At 42.2% G+C, this 21,909-nt stretch overlaps 1 protein-coding gene across 1 annotated transcript in view; it reads right to left on the bottom strand.

Annotated features, from left to right (window-relative positions):
* Positions 1-21,268, bottom strand: part of SLC7A10 (solute carrier family 7 member 10) — a 38,173-nt gene extending 16,905 nt beyond the window's left edge. The window contains exon 1 of the mRNA XM_058846226.1: positions 21,175-21,268. Coding sequence (XP_058702209.1) covers positions 21,175-21,268 — 94 coding nt within the window. The remainder of the gene's footprint in view (positions 1-21,174) is intronic.
* Between the last annotated feature and the right edge of the window lie 641 nt (positions 21,269-21,909).

Below are 21,909 nucleotides of genomic sequence, written 5' to 3'. Positions count from 1 at the left end.
TTAGGTATCAGGCACTCCAGGAAGTCTGTACCTCTCAAGTACCTCAGCCGCTGGGGAAGGAGAGAGGGACATGTGGACAGGAAATTGGGATAAAAAGGAGGCTGCATCCTCCAAAAATTTGATAAATCCCAGGGAAATGCCCCATGGCCTCTCCCTTTATTCAAATAAAGTTACAGGAGTCCTCTGTCTCCTTTTTGGACATAAACCTCTGGTGTTTGTGGATTAATTTTCCTGACATTCAAAAGAAGGTGAACAAGCCCATAGCCCCCACTCAAACAAAAGACAAAGCTGTGCCATCCCTGCACCCCCCTGTTCAGATTTTGCATGACTGCACTATTTCTGATTGTGCCCTGGCTGAAGTGTTGCCATTTTTCAGCAATCAAAGACAGTAAATGTGTGCTCAGCTCTGCTGAAGCACGATCAGTCTGAGCTGAGGACCGGTGAGTTTTCTGGCATGAGCTTCCTCAGCTTGCATGACTGCCTGCTCTCACCTGCCATGCCAAATGTATTATTGAAAAGAGTTAGAAGGGACTTTGTAATGAAGATTTTTCATCCACTCCTAAGAGGAATTTGAACAAGTTAAGGCTCATTTCCAGTGAGTTTGGGAGGTCAAAAAAGAAGCATTGTCTATAATGATGGGCCCAAAAGGCGTGCTTGCCACCAAGGATGGATTTAAGATTCTGCTTGAAAAAGTAATCTCAAAGTCTGAAATACTAAAAATCAGTAAGCATTTTGTACTTGCAATACCTGTGCTGCTTATCATCATAACATTGAAAGTTATAATGTGGCATGACTAAAATATTGGATAATATGAGACAATTGAGAGGGTGTGAGTTGGAAGCAGTGCTGGGTATAGAAAAGGAGTGCTGGAGATCTTTTCTGGTGCTCTTTTCTCCTGTGGGGCCAGCGTGTGTCACCTGATGGGTGAGCAGGGTCGGGCACAGAGGGTGACAGTGCCTGGGGTGACACCAGCCTGGGGCCTGGCAGCAGTGGGGCTCTGCAGGGCTCCATCCTCAGCCCTGTGCTTTCAACACCTTCATTAATGACTGGGACCCAGGGCTCCGGGCAGCACGGAGGAAGTTTGCTGCTGACACCGAATGAGGAGGAGCTGGTGGCTCCTCTGAGGGCAGAGAGGCCCTGCAGAGAGACCCAGCCAAAGGAGAGAGATGGGCAATCCCCAGCGTGTGAAGCTGAGCAGGGCAGTGCTGGATTCTGCACCTGGCACAGGGCAGCCCTGACTGTGGCCATGGGCTGGGCAATGAGAGGCTGGAGAGCAGCTGCAGGAAGGGGCCTGGGGGTCCTGCTCAGTGGAGCTGGATCTGAGCCAGCAGGGCCCTGGCAGCCAGGAGGGACATCCCTGTCCTGGGGATGGCACTGCCAGCAGGGCCCTGGCAGCCAGGAGGGACATCCCTGTCCTGGGGATGGCACTGCCAGCCGGGCCAGGGAGGGATTGTTCCGCTCTGCTCTGGGCTGGGGGCAGTTTTGGGCACCACAGCATAAAAAAGACATGAAACCATTGCAGAGTGCCCAGAGGAGGCCACGAGGATGGGGAAGGGTCTGGAAGGGAAGCCCTCAGTGAGTCTTTGGAACTGCTGTGTGCCACAGTTTTAAGTTGTGCTCATGCATATGGAGAAAGGCTTTCAGTTATAAAAGCCCCTTAAAAATGATCTGCTACCTGCCAGCATACACACCTGTGGATCTGCATTTTCCACGCTGTACCCAAAAACACTGCACTTTTGCGAGGACTGGTGGTATTTTGGGGAGCATGTTAAAGTTCAGACATCATGTTTTTTACCAAAATAGATCTGGAGGTTTCCATTGCCTCTTTGGGATGTAACCATATTCCTTTCTGGACACTCCAGTACTGAACAAATGCCCAAAGACAGAATAAACCCTAAATGTGTCTGCTGGCTCCTCTCATGCCATCTCCTCCTGCTCACTACCCTTGTTGACTTTAGCTCAGGTTTGTTTTGGCAGCAGAGAGCAGATGCAGATGCTCATCCTTCAGCAGGCTCTCAGTTTCCACCAGCCCATGTTGTGGTGACCTCTCAGGGCAGAGAGAGCCGAGTCCTGGTGAGGTGTAACTGCAGAGAGAAGATCTGGCACGGCAGTGAAAGAGTGCAGTCTAAATAAACAGTGCCTGCTGTGGTTATTGAATTGCTTGCACTGGGCAGTGCCAAAGCTCAGAATCTCTCTGTGTTTCATGTTTGTGCCTCCAGGAAGGGGCATGGCTGGTCCCTGGCAGCCTGGGTGATGGGCAGTGAGGAGCACTGGCAGCAGGGCTCCTTCTCACACTGATGGCCTCCTGTTGTGGTAAGACTGCCAAAGCAATCCTCCTCATCTGCAGCTCTGTCTGAGCTGGAAACAGCCAGAATGTTCTTTGTTTAAGGAGAATAATTTCTGCCTGCAACTATCTGAACGAGCAGGATGAGGACCAGACAGCCTTCTGGATAGTTCTTTCTACTATTGTTTTTGTTATAATAGTATTAGTATTGTACTACTAATTATTTTTTGTAGATTAAGCAGCAAATCATATTAAAAAAAAAAAAGTAATATCCTTAATGAATGAATAAAGAATGAGGCAAAATTACCTTCCAAATTCATTATGGATTTTGTATTACTTTGCACTCACAACATGTGCAGAAGCCGTAGCAGTAGGAGTGGAAGTGCTACACTCCTGATAACAGAATGTTCTTATGAAAATCTGCCATCAGTGTGGTAAATGTGCCCAAAAAGTACCTTCACTTCACTTGGCGTAGGACATGTTTAAAAATAGGTATGGTGGAGATACTGAAATGCTCCAGAAAATAAGATTTCAGAAATTGCCTGATGAGAAGCAGTTTTCAGGAGGTCTTGGCCAGCAGGAACTGGAAGGAATTTGGTGAGCTGCTTTAGAGGTGAGAAAATGCAATATGCACTCTTTCTCATACCTAGCATGATGTTTTGTCATCTCTTGTTTCTTGGTGTTTGTTGCCTTTTTTTTTCCTTTTCACAATAATATGGAATAGTTGGTATAAAAATACCATGACAGCTTTTGTTTAAAAATTATGTTACTAACCCTTATGAGTCAGAAGGCAAGCAAAATATCCTGAAATATATATATATCACTTCTGAGATCTTATCCAGTGTCATGATTATTTTTTTTTTCTTTAGACAATGTTGAGAGCAATTTCCACATCCTAGAAAAATAGGAAATGAGGGAAGTGGAATAAAAAATAAATAAATTAAGAAATGTCTGTGTCTTTTTATCTCTCCAGTCAAGTAACACATCCAGCAGTGCTGGTAGTAAAATTAGTAGAATGTTTGCATGGAAGAACCATCCAGAAGGCTGTCTGGTCCTTGTCCTGCTGCTTCAGATAGTTGCACCCAGAAAGTATTTTTCTTAAACAAAGAAAGTTCTGGCTGTTTCCAGCTCAGAGTTGCAGATGAGGAGCCCAGCCTGTCCTCTGTGAGCTGCACACTCAGCCCAAGTGGCCAAACTTGCTGGGTCCTGGGTTGGGAACCCAAACCAGCTGCTGCAATCTGGGTGTGAAATGGGTCCAGCCTCTCCCATCAGCCCTGCTCCGCCTCTGAATTAGTGGAAATGGGTCCCAAATTTTTTTCTGTGAAGAAAATGTCAAATCTTGTATTTATCTGCAGCACACAATCCACACAGACTATAAAAATAATGGATCTTGCAGCCTGATGAAAGTATCCATCAGTTCTGTAAGAAGGGATTTACTATATGTAGAGAACATATTTGGTCTTGCTTGGATAAAACCAAGCAATTTCCTGTATAGTTAGCAAAGAAAAGTATCACTCATGCCTTTTTATTGCATGCACATTTCTTTAAAGATCTGTTGTACATCTGAAATTCTGAATGGATCAGTAATTCATCTAAGCAGCTTTTTCCCCTACAAAGTATTAACAACAAAGAAATTCTGTGCCTTTATTTTTGGCCACAGTCAAGATAAATCAGTTTGTGACCAGTTGTTCAGTGAAGGATTATGGCAGGCAGCATTGCTAGAAAAACAATTGGTATTGGTATATTGTTTTCAGGCAGTTTTCACTGAGAATAGAATAATGATCAAAAAGTTCTCCCATCCTCTCATGACTCTAGGTAGACATTGCTCAGGCCAACAGGATGACAGTCTGTGCCATTGCTTTAAAAAGTTCTCTTATAAACAAATGCTGAAGCTTTGCATCCTGCCTAGGAATTATAAATAAATATATATTTTTTTTCAGTACTAAATATTGTAAAGAATTGAGAATCCTGTTTGGCAACAGCAACAAAAAGCTTAATCAAAAGGAATTGTGCTTTGCAAACTGTTGAAATCCAAATTAAATATGAGGTGGGTCATGTCAGTAATGGTGATAATGTAACTCATTGTGGATAGTTTTTTATGTATGTATTTAGCAGAAATCTCTAAATGAAGCTTCTGGTGCAGCTAATTGCCAGTTAATTGGCTCCCAGGAGTTAAACACTCCCAACTCAGGATGTTAGTGACCAGTGACTGCCACTGCCTGTTTGTGAACTCAGTGCATCACACAGCTACAAAACCAGTCAAGAGGTAAAATGCACAGCTCATAATTTTGGTGCAAACTGGAAATTTCATGGCAGCACAGACAGTCCCAATGACTCTTGTTTATTCACAGTAAATAAACTTGCTGCTCTCCTGCCCTGGCTGAGCTCAAGCTCAAGAGATTAGAAGTGTCCCCTCCTCCCCTATTAAAATACAAAGACTAAATGAAATTCTGAATCAAGGAAATAGGTCCAAAAAATTACTAGGCTGTAGGGGCTCAACAGAATTAAAACTATCAAACACTTCAAGTGCATTTTCTTAACCTCTAATCAAATGTGAATTTAGGCTATGTGGCAGTTAAGGTATTTAATGCAATTTCCTGGAGTTTTTTGCTTTTAAATAGCATTCAGAAAACTCTTAATGAAAAACAGATGAAGAATAACAGGATCTATAAAGCCTGGCATTAAAATAACAGCCATTTAACTTCATATGCAAGTGAAAAAATGGAACTTCTGTATCAGCAGAAAATGAATTATGGCTGCTCAGCTAATATGCTTGCAGGAAAAAACCCTCAAAAACGGCTGTAAAAATAACAGTGATAATTTAATGTCTACAGGGATTAGTATTTAACAAAATTAAACAAACTTAAAACCTGACTTCAAATATTTATGTTAAAATTCCTAGCAAGCAAGAACATGACCAGCCATTATAAACTGCTATTCCAGCATTCCAACTGGATTTTACTGTGTTAAGAATTTATAATCTGATTATACTACACACAACTTTAACGATTTTAAAAATAAGGCTGCTTCAAATACTAACAAAAGTGTTTTCCTTAACTTCTGATAGATGTATAAAGAAGATTATTTGCCTTCTGAGCACTAATAGGCAGGTGTAGTCCATGAGGACTTGAAGAACCAAAGTTTTCTAACAATGAAGGCATGGATAGAAAACTGAGTTAAGGAAAGTAAATATTTCAGGTATAATTTCACTAGTAATACCTGATGCAGTCTGTTCCACTGATAAGGGTTAGATTTTGCTATTGCACGAGGTACTGTGGAGATCTGTAAATAGTTTAAATTTCTATATATTACAAATCAGTACCTGTGCCCTGCCCAGCTGCACAAAGGACAGGGAAAAAGCAGACTTGCCCATGCAGTGGGAAATGGGCTGGAAATATTTGTTATCTGGCAAACCTGAAGAGCTGTGGCAAGGATGGAATATCAATCTTATCCTGAATTTTAGTTAATGTTACTGTGGGTGCCAAATTTTTGGTTTGTTGCTCTCCCCAGTAATCAAGCAGTCTGCAGGATGATGGCATATATCCTTCCCCACAGAGAGAAAAACCTCTGCCTTCTTGTCTTTATTTTAAGACAATGTAAGACTTTTTAAACTGATAAAACTAGCAAGTGGATACAACCTGTACATGCCAGCTGCACTGTTGTGATTTTGGGAATGTGTCAGTCAACTGTGCTGCAATTAGATGAAAAAATCACAATCTAGAGAAGAGCAATCAAGGCAGATTTGTGCTAACCTCAGTCTTCACAGGACCTTCAGTGTACCTGGGGCCATTTGAATAGTTCTTTACAAGTAGTAAACTGCACATTTGGCTCTGGCTTAAGGTATATAAACTGCTTAATGATGGTGGTTTGTTTGGATTCCCTTCCCACCAGTAGAGGAAGGCACTTAAAGGACAGCAGTACTCTAATCCTGCAAGACACATTTATGGGACTGCAGGGCTTTGCTGCTCAGCTGAAGCCAGCTGCTGCCCACAGGAGCCTGACCATGCTCAGCCTATTCATAATCCAACCTCTGCCAAAGTACCCAACAGCTTAAATCCCCCCCAAAACATGGTGGTTTAAAATTTCTACCTTTTTTATAAAATTAGTCATAATTTGTCAATTACTTTTCTTCTACAGGAGCAGGTTAACCAAGAGAAACGTCATCAAGAAAGCTTTTAAACCTCTGTTTTGGTGACATGGTGTTCACAAAATAATCTGCTGCTCCAACAGCATTCAAAGGAGGTTCCTTTGGCATGTGTTGACTGCTTGTAGGAAGGTCACATCTGTACCATAAAGACCTCACTAAAGGAGATATGATGTGGTGATATTCTCATTACAGTACTTGAGTCAAATGCAAAGGTTCCAATAAGCAAAGCCAGCACTGGAACCTCTGATCCAGTTCTCTGGCCTGCAGGCATCATGCTCTCCTGAGTATGTATGTGGGCATACACTAGGTGTGACAGATGAATTTACAAATCCTTTTGTCCAAAATTGCAGGGCCTAACTGAGAAGGAAACCTGGCTGTCCCTATCAGTCAGTGCCAGTCCTGAGCTGCTGGAGACCAAACATTTCAGTGATGTGTGCAGGGGACAGGTCTGCACCAAGGCACATAAATGGCCAGGAGGTGCTAGGGATCAGGCCTCTTAGGAGCATGTGAAATAATAAAGATGACAGATGTCTGCTAGTACATTGTTTTATTCAGTTTTATTTGAGTAACATTGTTACAGTGTGTTTATTTCAAAGAAGAAGTTAAAGTCTGTATGATAGGATTTTGTTTTTGTTCTAAACTGAAACTCCTTTTATTTTGCTAATCCTTTCACAGGCTGCAAGCTCTGTCTCCTCTTTTCAGGCACACAGTCCACTGCTTTATTTTCCTGCTCCTCTGTTCTGACTCTTGTACTTGGTCTGACTTCTCTACTTCCTTAACTTCTGACTTGTTCTCCTCTTCTCTTGCCAGCGTTGGGATATGTGGGCTGCATTTCATTACCATGAAGAGGAAACCTCAGCCTCCCTTGCCCTTCTCTGTGTGCTGCAACGATAAGGCAGAAATATCAGGAGAAGCCTTTTCCCAGGGACTAGGTGACATTTTCAGTGGGATATTCTCAAGGTGAGCTCCAGGTGCTGCCACACTCCGAGCAGCACAGCTGTGTCCAGGAGGGGATTACACCCTGCTGCTTTTGCTGAGCTCCACACTGCACCTTCCTCTTCTGCCTTGACACCAGGGGCCTTGAGCAGGGTGTGTGACAGGGCAGTGCTGCCCAGTGAGGATGAGGGAAGCCCACAGACAGCTGCAGAGCAGTCCTTTTTGGGGCTCCCACTGCATCCCCACTGGCACCAGTACATGGATGTCTGGGGAACAGAGACTCACTTGCCCCCTGACTGTGGGACCTCAGCACATAAAGCAGCTACTGTGACCCTTGAAGCAAAGGAGAGGAGGCTTCAACCATCCTAATAATTTTCAAAGAGAAACTGAATGCCCAACCTACCTTGATGATGTGAGAGGGATGTGGAGGAAACCCCTGTGATGTTCCTAAAATGCCTGGGCTGCCCTAGTAAGAAAGTGCAGCACTGCACACTGACTGCTCTCTATAAATAGTGCAGCTTTATGTCATTTTGGCCCTTGTTATCTGCCCAACATCTTGTTTCTGTGCTCTTTGTTATCTGCCCAACATCTTGTTTCTGTGCTCTTTGTTATCTGCCCAACATCTTGTTTCTGTGCTCTCTAGATCTCAGTATCTTGACTTGGAATTTTACCTGCAAAAGGCAGAAATGTGTTGTTAAATCCCCTGATGTAGAAATGGGCAGTGTGTAAAGCTCTGCCCTGCAAGCATGCTGGAGGACATGGGGGTCCTCTCTAGGACACTGTGGGACTGATTACTAACTGATAAATTCTGGTTTTAAGGAAAGCACTGATAGTGGAGATGGGTCCTTTCTGTAGGGGCTTAGAGGGCAGATGCCAGCCCATTCAGCTGATTTAATGTTTGTCCCTTGGCTGAGAAATCCCACAAGTGATAGCCACATCTCTGGGAGTGCTCCACACCTGAAATGATTTTCAGTATTTACCAAGAAGAAAAGCAGCTACAAAATGTTGCTGTAAAGCTCACCAACTCAGCTATAAAAGCAGCCAAAGAGTTCAGCTGTGTTGGGGAGTGCTGTGGCTCAGACAAGGACAATATGACAGATACAGCTTTTTAGCAGCACACTCTTCAGCCCTACTCATGCCAATGGTAATGACCCCTGCACCATCTTTGAAGTATAATTTGTTTTATGGAAAATGATGGATTTTTTCTCTTTTTTTCTCCCCCTAACTCTATTCTTTTTGCTCATTGTGACTGATCACGGTGAACAGATTATTCAGTCTGGAAAATTCATCAGCAGCTGCTGCCCAGTGGGAAAGCCTCTTGCTATCCATCCTTGAAAGCTGTCAGTCCTCATGGATGTGCCATTACCCAAATCACAAAGATTAAATAAAACCTCAGTATGCAATTTTGAGAGTTACACAGCACACAGAAGGATTTCTTTTGCTAGACAAGTCTAGGCTCTAGCAGAAGAAACCAGCCTGGAAGTTGGCCCATCTCTCTGACCCCACACTACACCACACTCCCTGCTTACCGCACACAGCATCTCTGCAGCTTTTTGCTGTGAAAAATGTTCTTCCTTGCGAACTGAGAACTTTGTTTGCATGTATTGGTGTCCTTACAACCCTCAGCTATGGCTACCAAAACCCTACATGTGCTCTGCACCAGCCAAGGGACAGTGTGGGGACTCACAGAGCAGCGTTACAGCAATGAGCAGGTCTGGAGAAAAGACACAGCTTGAACTTGATTGCTCAACTGCAAATAAAGCAAAACCTAATTCCCACTCTTGCCTCTGACTTTCTCTCTAATTATTGGGTTTTATGTCTTCTGCTCTGATCCCACAAAGATGAGCCCTGCAAAAGTGTCCTCAGACTCAGGCTAGTTGGTAGATTTTTGACTGTGCTTACACAGCTTCTGCAAACTTGGGACTCATTAAGAGCATCTCTAAATTAGGCATCACTTAATCCTTGATTTCTGAAGGGGTATAATGGGAACTTCAGTATGCTAAACTTTTAAGGTAAAATTTATTCTTCAATATTACCCTGAAAAGCTAAAATGTTCTAAGTGCCTTCCTGAATTGAAATTCCTGGCAATACATATTTAAAACAAAGCTATATGAGAATGGCAGTAACAAATCATCCAAATACACCAACTGTTGTGTTATAATTCAGGTTACTGAGAAGAAAGATGGATTTAGAATCTTCTATAAGGGCTACTGCCATTGCTTAGGATCTTACACAGCCTTATTTTGGATGCAGATGTGAACATGAACTTCTTAGCAAAGCTTGGGGTTATTGCAGGTTTCACACCTCCTTGAACAGAAATCATTCAGTCTCTCAAGTTTACATTTTTCTGGCTGTAAATCTGTGATAGCATAATCTGTGTAGTTAGTTTTACCTCTTAGCATGGTAATCTCATCATCTACATCTCATTTACACCTCTCAGTGGCTTTATCTCTGTTTTATCAAAGAATACAGAGATAGGCTATGGTCAATGAACTAAGGTGGTATTTAAAAGCAAAAAAAAAAGGTATTTATGCTTACTGGAGTGTGTACAATGATATCTGACTTCAAACTTGCACTTAACTCAAAGTGCACTTTGGTAAACAGCTCAGCCTGAGTTTAAATGAGATTTACAAACACTTACCAGCTCAGTATACACTTTGACAGACACCACTTATGATGCTGTATGTAGTTCTCATGTATTTAGAAGCAGTGCTGACTTGTATCTTGACTTTATTTTTAACTATATAATTTATTTTAAAGAACATGTTTAGACAATTTTACTGAAGAGAACTAGAAACTCCTGGATTTCCAAAAGAAATGGCAGCTTTTCTTGCAGTTCTTAAATATCTATGATCTGTGAATTTAAGGACCTGCTGTAATATGTTCAAGAGTTAGCAATATTGCTATATGATATTCTTATGCATGTATGAATCTAGTATTTAAACATATAACAACCGTCTTTTGAAATGAATCTTCAGAATTATGAGACTTCATGTTGCTCACTGATGTCTTTATATACCAGGTTTATCTGAGCAGTTGACCAGCTATATAAAAAAATTCATCAAAAAGACGTCTCACCTGCTGCCAAATAGAAACACTTGTTCATAGAAAAAAGTCCACAGAAACATGAAATTACATCAGCTATTCTTGTAAAACAGACATTAACACAGACTTGAACACCCCTGCCATCACAGTGTATAGGACCCTGGTTAAAATCCACATTTTCTGTTCTAGTTTTTCAAGAGATTGGAGATCTGTCTTGTTTTCTTCTTCCCTAGTTTCTTAAAGTAACAGACTTATGTTTGAAGCACGCTCTTTACAAATGTCACTTTACAGAAATCTCCTCCTTGGTTTGGAGTTTTTCAGTTCTAGTGCTTCTGAGCTGCTAAATCTCAGCCAAGAATTCCTCAGGCTGTTTTGGAAGGCTTCACAGGGAAACAAAGGGGTTTCACCAGATGAAATACTCACAGACCTGTCTTCAGGGAGGTTCTGTGAGTTGATGGCTAAAAGTGAATTTGCTCCTTTTGGCCTTTGTGTGCCCCTTTCCCTGTCTGAAATATAGAGGATGATCCCCACCTGCTGCAAACGGCAGCCAGGATGCTGCTCCTGTCCCCTGTTTGGGCAATGACAAGTGTGTTCATTTTTAGATTTGTGGTAAAATGAGTGAGTGGGACTGGCCCCTGTAACTTCAATTAATGAGAACAGATTACACTTGCTGTGCAAGCTGAACACAGCAAGTTCATTCTCAACTGTGACTGCCAACCTTGCTCAGGTATGGGGGCAATAAAGGATTTGTGTGCTTTGCACCTAGCTGCTTTAATTTCATTTAAAGCCTGATCCTATGAGGCAATGAAGTCCTCCACTCTTGTTGCCTTCAGCAGGATTTGAAGGACTTGGGACCAGTTAAGAAAAGGGTCTTTAATTTTCTGCCAGGACCATGAGCATGTGAAGGAGAGCTACTCCTTCTGTATGCACTTGTAATATGTACAGGATTGGGCACCTTTTGTAATAGTCTGCTTAAATCTTACTGTGTTGCTAGGGAACTGGCCCTGTCCACAACCAAAAAACATGGAGACATTGTGTCCCACTGGTTTCTGGCAGAGTTTACCATAAGAAATGGCTTAATTGCAACAAGATCTACTAGCAGGAGTACAAAAAATGTGATTTGTCAGCTTTTTCATCAGCTTTTTTTTAATTACAAATATTTTAATTCTATCACACACACGGAAATCCCTTTCAAGCTGAAGGCTAGGCATGTGAGGACACCACCAGAATCAAACACTTCTTTCCTTTATTCTTTAAAATACTGATTCAGCTATTTTTAAATTTACTTGAGTCAAAATACAGTGTTTGGAAGCTTAACAAGCTTGGATACTCTCTGCACTTTTGTACTAACTAAGGCTATTACTATTTTCAAGACTCTTATAAAAAGACTTGTTTATGTTTCCAAAATGTATGGCTTTTCAAGTTTTCAGACTGCATTTAAGTGTCAGAAAAAAGAAACCTGTATTTATGGACCTAGAATGACACTTCTGATACAATTTCTTATCCCCTTCAAGACATCAGAACTGTCTGTGTTGTTTTAAATTAGTGATAAAACAAGACTTGAAACCCTAGATACCAAAGAATAAGTCTGCTATCAAAACAGGACAAAATCTGGGCAGAGAATAAAATAAGCCATGGGGAAATCGAAATGAAATATAGTCTGAGGTGACCTTTCTTAAAACAAACAAGTAAATCCTGTCCTATTAAGCTCTTAGGAGATCTGCTAAAGAATTTTGAAATAATCCAGACAAGGAACTCAACCCCACATTTTCATTCTTGTCAGTCCTTTCCTTGCAACTCCCTAAGAAAAAATGATCCCTTGTGTGTTTTGTACAAAAGGATGAATTTTTACGATATAAAAGCACACACTTTAAAGCTGTAAGTCCTCATTCCTTGGCAGTCATTATCTTCAGGTTTATGGAGAAACACATATTGATCCTTTCCAAGGCATAGGTGGGCAGGGAGGAAAGAAACACTCTTGTGGAATCATCAGCCTTCTTTGTGGTGCCTGACCAGGAGCAATCTCACAGCACAGTTGTATGAAAAACCATAATATGGCACCTGTTAATAGTTTTTCTCCTTCTCTGAGGATGGTTGCACAATTTAACAGCAAAAAGATGGAAAACACTGAGGACCCTGGAGACTAGCCAAGTAAGGATGTTTTTTCTTGTCAGACCTGTAGCTTATAATGTCATGCACGTGTCCACAAGTGCAATGGCCTTTTCACAGAACTCCCTGTGTTACAGAGAAGGTTTCAATATTCAGACCTCAACTTTTGTCCTCCACTGTCTGGAAGCATCTCTGTAAGAGAGCAGCTTTTTATACCAACTGCCCATTCCTGCACGATTTTCTAACCCAGGGTTCATGTCCAGTAATTAATGTGCCTGTGTGTTGACCAGTGCTACAAGGGAATTAGAAATTTTGTGATGGGCAGCCTTGTGACATTTCATTGCCACAGATCACATTACTATTGTGGATTTTAGCTCTCTGACCCAGTGTATTCAATGAGATTCTTCCTTCACTTGATTTCTCCTGGTATTTGTGGATGTAAATAAGGCCCTTATATTGTACAAACGTATTTTTTTTGTGGTATACTATATTAAGATGTTTTGCCTGATCTAGATTAAGCAGCTTCATATAACTGATGAAAGAGCTATTGTTTTTCACAGTAGAAAAGCCACTCATCCAGATCACTGACCTATTTCTTGGAGTTAGAAGTAACCTTTCTGAAGTTTTACTGATTTTGAATGGTATGTTTTACACTATTGATATTTTAGTCCCACATCTGAAGTGTGATTACACCATTATTTAAGGATCAGATAAAAAAAAATTCAAATTGATTTTCAGATGCAAAAAAAATTTAGTTTTCTGTAAGTTTTGGTACTATTCTAAAGAAAGTGTTAAATGAATCAGAACAATTCAGCTCAGAGGGTTATTCCATTACTCAATGATACAGAAATTCCTCAGGCTTAAACATCACCAGTATAGTCCTTGCCACTTTTCTAGCTCTGAGATCCAGTGGAATTTGTCTCTATTGCCTGAAAGTGATGAACCACGTCTAGGAGCAAGAATTTAAACAGCTCACCCCAACACTAGATGTGTTTGTACATTACCCTGCAATCAGAAAAACAGCATCTACAAGTTCCTGAAGATGGGAACAACCTCTAGACAGTCACTCTTCAAATCTTGCTTTTCACTCCTGACTTGCAAAGGCTAGTGCCAGAAAAAAACATTAGGAGAATAAACTAATACTGCATAAAGAGATTTTGTGGAGGCTGACATGAATAAATGTATTTACCACTACACATGTCTTTCCTCTGCATGACAATAGGGCTTGCATATTCTCTATGCTTTCTCACTATACAGAGAAGGATACAAGCATTTAAAGAAGAATTAGGGTGTTGAGGTGCTCAGTCAATGTTGGATTGCTGGCTCCCTTCTCTATGTCATGGAACATCTGCTAAAGAACTCTTTGGGAGACTTCTGGATTTTTAAGGACCAGCAGAATAACACAACACTGTTAGGATGTTTTTTATTTGGGACACTTCAGCACTGACAAATGCCTTCTCATTTTATCATGCTGCAATTAAGATGACAAAAAAAAAGTGTGGTGGCTAGTAGAAACTCCCCCCCACAGTACAACAAAAAACAGGGTCTCAAAAGGAAAAGTTTGGCACATGAAAAGCTGCAAAAAAAAAAAAGCTAAACCTCCACCAAACCATTTCTGCTTGTTGTGAGCCTGCCAAAGCAGAACAGACTTTCTCAACAGAAAAGGCTACATTATGCTAGAAGGAAATGAGCTGCAAGGCACAGGAAAAGGGAACACGAGTGGAGATTTATGGCACTGCTGAAAGCAGGCACTGTACTGCCAGATCAGGAGTGAGACACTTCCCAAAGGATGCTACCTTTGTTAGTTCATCTGTCGAGGAAGGAGTTTGTGTTGCAGGGTATCTGAACTACTGGCACCCACTGCACAGAGCTCATCGCCCCAGCCTTGTGATCAGTCACTGTGTCTCACCCAGAATCTTCTACTTGTTTTAGAAAGGTAAACCCCTCCCAAAACTAGCAAAACTCACCCAAACTAAACCCACTCAAACCAAAACCATCAATCAAGGAATACTTGATAACTAATGACTTGGAAACAGAATTCTGTGTGGCACTTGTTGCAGAAAAGTACAAATGTAGCTGCTTTTTTGATTTTTTTTTCTCTTCATATTGTACATGTGGGACTTGACATGCTGCATTCTCCTTGACACAGACTGCAGCAGAAAGGCACATCAGTGGAAAAATAAACCCCTTTCCTTTCTCCAGAAATATTCAGTAAAGAAAAATATAAAGTTAAGGCTTTTAAGGCTCTTTCCCATCCTCCACTCCTATGCCAGGAATTTCTAATTACAGCTCCTTTTTAGACTTCCTCTGTAAGTAAGTTTAGTCTCAGAGGTAAGCTGCTAGCCCAGAGAAGCTGCAGAATCTCCCTGAATTTTTACCAAGCTTAATTTGAACTTTGCCATGGTTTTTACTTTCAAGTGAAACTGCAGCTTGTTTTCAGCTCCCTACACTCAAGTGAAAGGCTACCCCAAACAATTCTGAAGGAGAACTGTATGTTGTTACAATCTTGAAGAATGTGGGAACATGGTATCACCCCTAAAAGATCATGCCAAAATGCAAGAAACTTGCAAGAAACAGACAGTGGTGGAGTCACCATCCCTGGATGTTTAAAAAAGGACTGGATGTGGCACTCAGTGCCATGGTCTAGTTGAGGTGTTAGGGCTGGGTTGGACTCGATGATCTTGAAGGTCTCCTCCATCCTGATGATTCCTGTGATTCTGTGACCTCTAGCTTTCTTTTTTTCCAAATGCAGGATTAGATCTCTCTCAGTAGTATGAACCTATTTTCCTATTGGGTACCATAACAAATTATGGATACTTATCAGCTTAAAAGTACATATGGAACTTGCACATGTAATTTTCAGTAGTTTTGAATCTGAGCCTAAGCCTCTGGGCTATATGGAAAAAACATTCACAAGTCCCTCAAAAATGTGTGGTTTCTCGCTAGTAAGGTACATGTGCCATTTATCTTGAACAAAGATTGACTGCTGACTTTACTAAACCATAATTTGCATTTAAGAGAGGACAACATACTGAATTACAGTCCTGTACAGTCCAGAGCTAGATCCTGAACTATCACTCTGAAAAAAACCAAACAAACAGCTGTGCATTTGTAAATACTTTGTGTGTTACATCAGTAAGTGCCATGTGGAACTAAATGCTCAAAATATTAGCAAGATGGGTAACACATAAGGAAGGTTGACTCCTTTCTAAAGTGTTTAGAAGCTTTTTTTTGGAGAGAGAGAACCACTGAAGTGTAATCTGTATTACTCTCACAAGTCACCAAACAAAAGTGTGTCCTGAAACTTCAGTTAGCTATAAAAGTGAAATGCTCTCACACATATTGAGAGAGGGAGAAAATTCTTGCTGCAACAACACTGTCTTCTGTGACTCCAGGCAGGATCACAGAAATCAGGAAAAATCATCCAGTGATGTGGGCGGTGGTTTTCTGCTGGTTTTTTCATACATCTTTCTGCTGCGGTCCTGTAATCTGGACTGTAAACTTCCAGTGAAGTCCATCGGGTCTGACTAGGAATGATCTCCTAATGATTTGCTATGTAACTTTATTAACAGATGGATCTGATTCAATGACCAAAACTCAGTCCACTTAAAAGCAGTGGTGGCACATGGAACATTACCAGGGAGGATACAGCAAGCATTGTGCATTAATACCTATCCATTTCCACCTGGAAAAGAGGAATGTGAAGGCTATTCCCATTCCAGGTGTTCTCTTTCCCCAGTGTTAAGCTAGCAGCTTCCTGGATCCTGGACTAGGTTTCTGCTAATAACAATGATCTGTGGGATTTTAAGGGATGTTAGAGTGGCAAGAGGCATTGTAAGGAGACAGCTGACTGACAGGCTGGTAAATGTGGTTTTTTGTTACTTGTTTAAAATGTTGTTTTTTTTGTTGACAAGGAAGAAAAATCACACTGGAGTGCTGCACTTGGAAGTGATATTTATGCAAATAAGAACTTCCATGTATATGCATATGCAATTATTTGTGTGTAAGTACGATGACAGGCAGATATAATGACAACCAAGGCAACTCAGTTGTTCCCTTGATGGATTATCATGATGTGGGCAGTAAACTGCACTACATACCAGGACTAAGGAAGCATCTCTGATGGAAGGAGGCTTTCCAGTAGGCATTCTGCTGAGACCATCCACTGGGTGGCTGAGAGATGTCAGCTATGGATGAAAGTAAGCATGTGCTGCTGTCTGGGCAGTGTGGACAGATAAATAAACTGCAGAAAGTTACTTTCAGAACTAGCAAAAACTGAACATATTGCTCACTGGTCAGCTGAACATAGATTTTTTACTATCATTGGACCTGAATCAGGAACCAGTTTATAAGGATCTCACATCAAATTCGTGTGTGAGTAGAGTAAGTACTGCAAGCATTTTTTAAGCAGTGCCAAGTCAGCTGATGCAGATAATTTGCCTGCCTGTGCTCAGCAAAATAAGGAGATGTATTTAGTTTTAGCTGACATATTTTAATGTAGTTGAATTTGTAAGTCTTCTAGTGGGTCTTATATAATCTGATATTAAATCATTCAGGGGTATACGACAGATTTTGTCATAATGCTAGTATGACCCTGTGGCTACTTTCATGCAGTTTTACAACCACATAAATTAAGGTTTTAAGAGATGTTTAACTGTTTGTTTTATATACTGTTACTTGATCTGTATTAAACAGTCAATCAACCCTTTATATATGCAATTTGTGTATGCAGTTAAATATACATTTCTAATGTAAGAATGGTGGATTTTGTTATTCAGACCCAAAGAATGGTATCAGACATTAATCAGTCTATACTTTCCAGTTCTAGTACTTTTCTAATGAACTATGGAATGTGGTAGAAATTACACAGAGACAAGTCATGGAACTTCTTACTGAGCTTTTTATCTACACAGGCAAAACTCCAAGGAAGGCACTGTATAGCTGCCTGTGCTCAAAGAAAATACACACGCAATAATCTTAATTACATACACAGTTCTACAAATGAGATGTAAAGCCAGCTTTGTGTATGTGCATAAAATAACTGTTCAATTAAAAACAGCATTGATTTCTGTTCCTGCTAAATAAAATGAAGTATGGATTTCAAACAATTGTATACAACTATCTATAAGTTATTATCTAGGAGACAATAACACATGTATGTCACTACTTTTTAAGCTGTATCACTTCATCTAAGTATTGACAAGCTTGATTTGCACTGCACTTGAGTGCATTAGATTATTGATGTCTGGAGCCCATGAGAGATTTGTTTTCACTACATGTAACCACATTTGAGACAGAGCAGTTTGGGTGCTTCTACAGCATGTCTCAGGCACTTTCCAAAAGTGCTCCTTCTGTGAGAGAGATGAATTGCCAGAAAGATTTGTTACTACTACTAAATACTGTTCAGTTTTACAGTCATTAACTACCGGTCTCTTTTTAGAGTTAAAAGGTTTTGTACTTAGTACCTGCATTTACATTAGGATACTCAAAAGAGCTGTCTTGTGCCTCAGTGTGAAATAAACTTTGGAAATAGCCTTCTTCTCTAATCAGGCTTGTTTGTAAACAAATTAAAAAATATAAATGAAGTAATGAAGGATAGACTTATGTTGTACGAAAACTAGGCTGCTGGAAAAGATCAGGAGACTGTTCTGTGGGGTAGATATATGAAAGACATATTCCTGATGGGTTTTTTTTCTGCATAGTTTTTGTTAGATGAACTGGTATTTCTTATGGCAAAACCTTTCAGACCTCTATAAAAGGAGGATAAAAATTCGAAAGGATGAGTTTTGTGAGTGCATTAAGACAGCACAGCAATTTATTGTGTTGATGAATACCTTGGTTGTAAAAGCAGTAAGAAAATTGCCCTACAATTCAAAACATGGCAAGAAGATTGAGCAGGAAGATCTATTTTCCAGGGAATTAGCACAGGATATGGGAGCTTCAGGACAACTGGCAAGATCCAGGCTGTCTGTGCCCTCCCTGCTCCCTGAACCAATATGAGCCCTCCTTAGCTCTAACAGCCAGAGGCACGGCATGTTTAACCTGGATGAGGTGATGTACCTGCAGAGGTTGTTTTTATTCTCTTGGTTGCAACTGTGATGGAATGCTAACAGACTACAAAATATGGAGAGATCCTGCCATTATTGCAATACTCTCAAATAGGGTATAATGGTGACCAAGGTGCTCCCACCCCCAAGGCTTCCCTTTCACTTCATGTCCTTGCTTTCTGTGTTAGCTCCCTAGCACAGTCTGACTCCTCAGCTCTGCAACTCATATAATGCCTTATTTTAAACAAGCAGATTTAGAGTATAGAAGGCAACCACAAATTTATTAATCACATACTTATAAATTCGTATTTACAGTATTTTTCAAATACTCCCTCATGTTTCCTCTTAATTACTAGAAGATTATAATTCTCTATATCATTCCTGTAGCTGATTAAAATTGCAGAACAGTCAGCTAAACCAGAACAAAGCTAGACTATATTCCTACTACATACCACTTTGTTACAGACAACTTTGATACGTGATGTAATTTCATGCATCTGCACACAAACAAATTAAACTAAAAAATAGGATCCTATGGCTGTGTTTCAAATGTCTTCTATGAAAATAGGGGGGAATCTCCAGAAGAATTTTTAGGCTTTATGTGGCAAAGTAGATAACCTTCTCTAATACTTAAAGCACTTGAGAATACTACAGTTTATCATAAATGTCAGTGCTTTTTCCCTGCTCACATATCCTTGATTAGATGAGGGGCTATTTCACAAGATTTATTTTGGACAGGCATGACATACATGAATTCTGCTTGTAAGATCTTGCAAATAAGGTTGATGAAAGGCTGAATGAGAGAAAAGGGTAGCAGTCTCAAGATATCATTCTCTAATACCTAACAAATGATACTGATGCCATAAATCTTCTCTATGGCCAATAGCAATTCAGGGAATACCTAACCCTGGAAATGCCTTACCTACAGCAATGTGCAGCACTCAATACTTCACTCTAACACAAGGTCATCTGTGCTCCACTGAGATCCAGAACCTAGATTTTCCCCCTTAAATATGCTGAGGAATTCAAAATAAAGGTATCTTTTATATGTAGAAGACATCGTCCCACAAACAGATACAGATTTTAGTGTTTCACTATGGGAATGGACTGAAATATTTTCCTTTCATATAACAGCCATCAGACATAAAGGCATACATGACTAAGAGCATAAAATTGCAGTAGGGCATTGTGACCACCTATAGGAAGCATGCAGTGATGTCCTCTTCCTCAAGCTTGTGACATCAATCACAGAGACACACTGGGGTGTCCCAGCCAATTCTGCTACTGAGCAGTGTATTCCCATGGATGTGGCAGATCCTGCTGTGCTCGCTGTTACCTCTCTGTGCTGGACCTTGACAAATGTCACTGCCAGTCTTGTCCACAGGTCTCAGTGGTAACAGCTGGGTCTTTGAGGCTCACTGGGTTAGTACAGTCTGCTTTTACTCACCTGGGCAAATCCTCTGTGAAAAATGAGGGTCACATATTTTTTATATAGAATTTAGAAAGTTTAATAGAAAGAAAATTAGGAGATAGAAATAAAGTAAAATGTACAAATACGGTCGGGTGTCTGCATTCAGCCGAGAGCACACCTTAATAACAAAGGATTGTCCCTTAAAAACAGAACCCTATTACATATTCATAAACTCTCATACATAATTCAAACATTTCTCTTAAGTTTTAGATGTTTCTTTGTTTAGTTTTAACTTGCCCCCTCTCTAATAGATCAGTCTTCTCAGCTCCATTCAGTCTCACACTCTCCAATAACAGAGGTGCAATAAATTCCTCCCCTGGAACACCGGTCACCACTGTCTTCATCTGGATAAGATAATCTAAGAATGCAGGGGGAGTTTCTATCTTTTCAGTCTCTGGATTATATAAACAAAAGTAGTTTTTGCTTTAATATCATGTTATAGCCTAACATATATATTATACCACTATTCCTAAGTTTCACCAATAACAGAAATAGAAGGAGCTATATTAATACAACAAAGTTTTCTAACCTTTTACATATAACATTCATTTCAATATTTGCGAAAAGCCAATAATGTAATATGCATTATAACATCCTCCTTGCCCACGCTTGTCCCCACATGTGCAGCCCCGCAGTGATGGAGCACCCCGAGGGCTGAGCCCTGCCTGCCCCAGTTTCCCGTTCTGGCCGTCCCGGGGGGCAGCGATGGCAGCGGGGAGCGGACAGAGAGCACCGCTGCCAACTGCGGCCGGACACGGCTCTCAGAGCGCCGCTGACAGCCCAGGCTGCGAGCGCGCTGAGAGCTGAGAGCCCCGACCGCAGATAAACCAATCTAGCTCATTCAGACACACAACTCAGCGCCGCAGAAGCCTCAACAGCTCACCGGCCATCAGGAAAAGACTTTAGAAAACTTCAGGATTTTGCGTTCAGCTGAAGGGCTGTGCAGAGGGAGCTCACCCCAAGCGGCACCTCAGCACAGACCGTGTGCTACACCGAGCCGAGCCGTGCCACAGCGCGCTGTCACCTGCCCGGCAGCGCGCACCTGTCCGCGCACCGCCACACCGCCGCCTGTCCCGGGCCCCCTCCCCGGCAGCAGAGAGGGGAAGGGGCTGTCGGCGGGACGCGGCGCCCTTACCGATGATGATGGCACAGGCGCTCACCAGCCCGATCTCCTTCTTCAGCGCCACCCGCTCGGGAGCGCCGGGCGCGCGCTGCTCCCCGCCGGCCATCGCTGCCCGCGCTGCTCTGCCCCGCCGCCCCGCGCATGCGCACCCCGCGGGCCGCCGGGCGGGGGCGCCGAGCCGGCCGTGCCGGGGGCGGGGGGCACGGGGACCCCTCACGGTGGCGGTGCCTGAGGGCCGCCCTCAGACACCCGCGGGGTGTCCCCAGGAGCCGCAGGGACAGCGGGGCCACCGCCGTGCGGGGAGGGCTGAACGCCGAGCGCTGCGCTCAGGATCTCGGCGTGTCGGGCAGCGGGTGCTGCCCGGCACCACGAGCCAGCCTGGCGCCGTGCCGGGGCCCCCTCACACAGCCGGCCCCGCGCCGGCTCCGCGGCCACCGCCTCCCGCTGGGCTCTGTCGGTGGAGATAGTGCGATAACGGAAAGAATAAACATTTTATTGCTTGTCATCGGTCCCGCCAGAGTTAAAACCAAGACGGTGATGCCCAAGATTGGCTGAGTTCCGTACTTTTCCCGTTAGTTTCCCCGCTCCTCCTTCCCACGCCTCTGAAGGGATCCAGCTCCAGCCCGTGCCTGCACCGGTTCCTCCGCACCCGCGGCGCTGAGGGGCTGAAGGGCTGAGGGGCTGAGGGGCTGAAGGGCTGAGGGGCTGAGGGGTTGAAGGGCTGAGGGGCTGAGCGGCTGAAGGGCT

The sequence above is a fragment of the Poecile atricapillus genome, chromosome 10, assembly GCF_030490865.1.
Source record: "Poecile atricapillus isolate bPoeAtr1 chromosome 10, bPoeAtr1.hap1, whole genome shotgun sequence".
Taxonomy (NCBI): Eukaryota; Metazoa; Chordata; class Aves; order Passeriformes; family Paridae; genus Poecile; species Poecile atricapillus.
The sequence above is the reverse complement of the archived record's forward strand: the minus strand, read 5'-3'. Positions and strand labels throughout refer to the sequence as shown.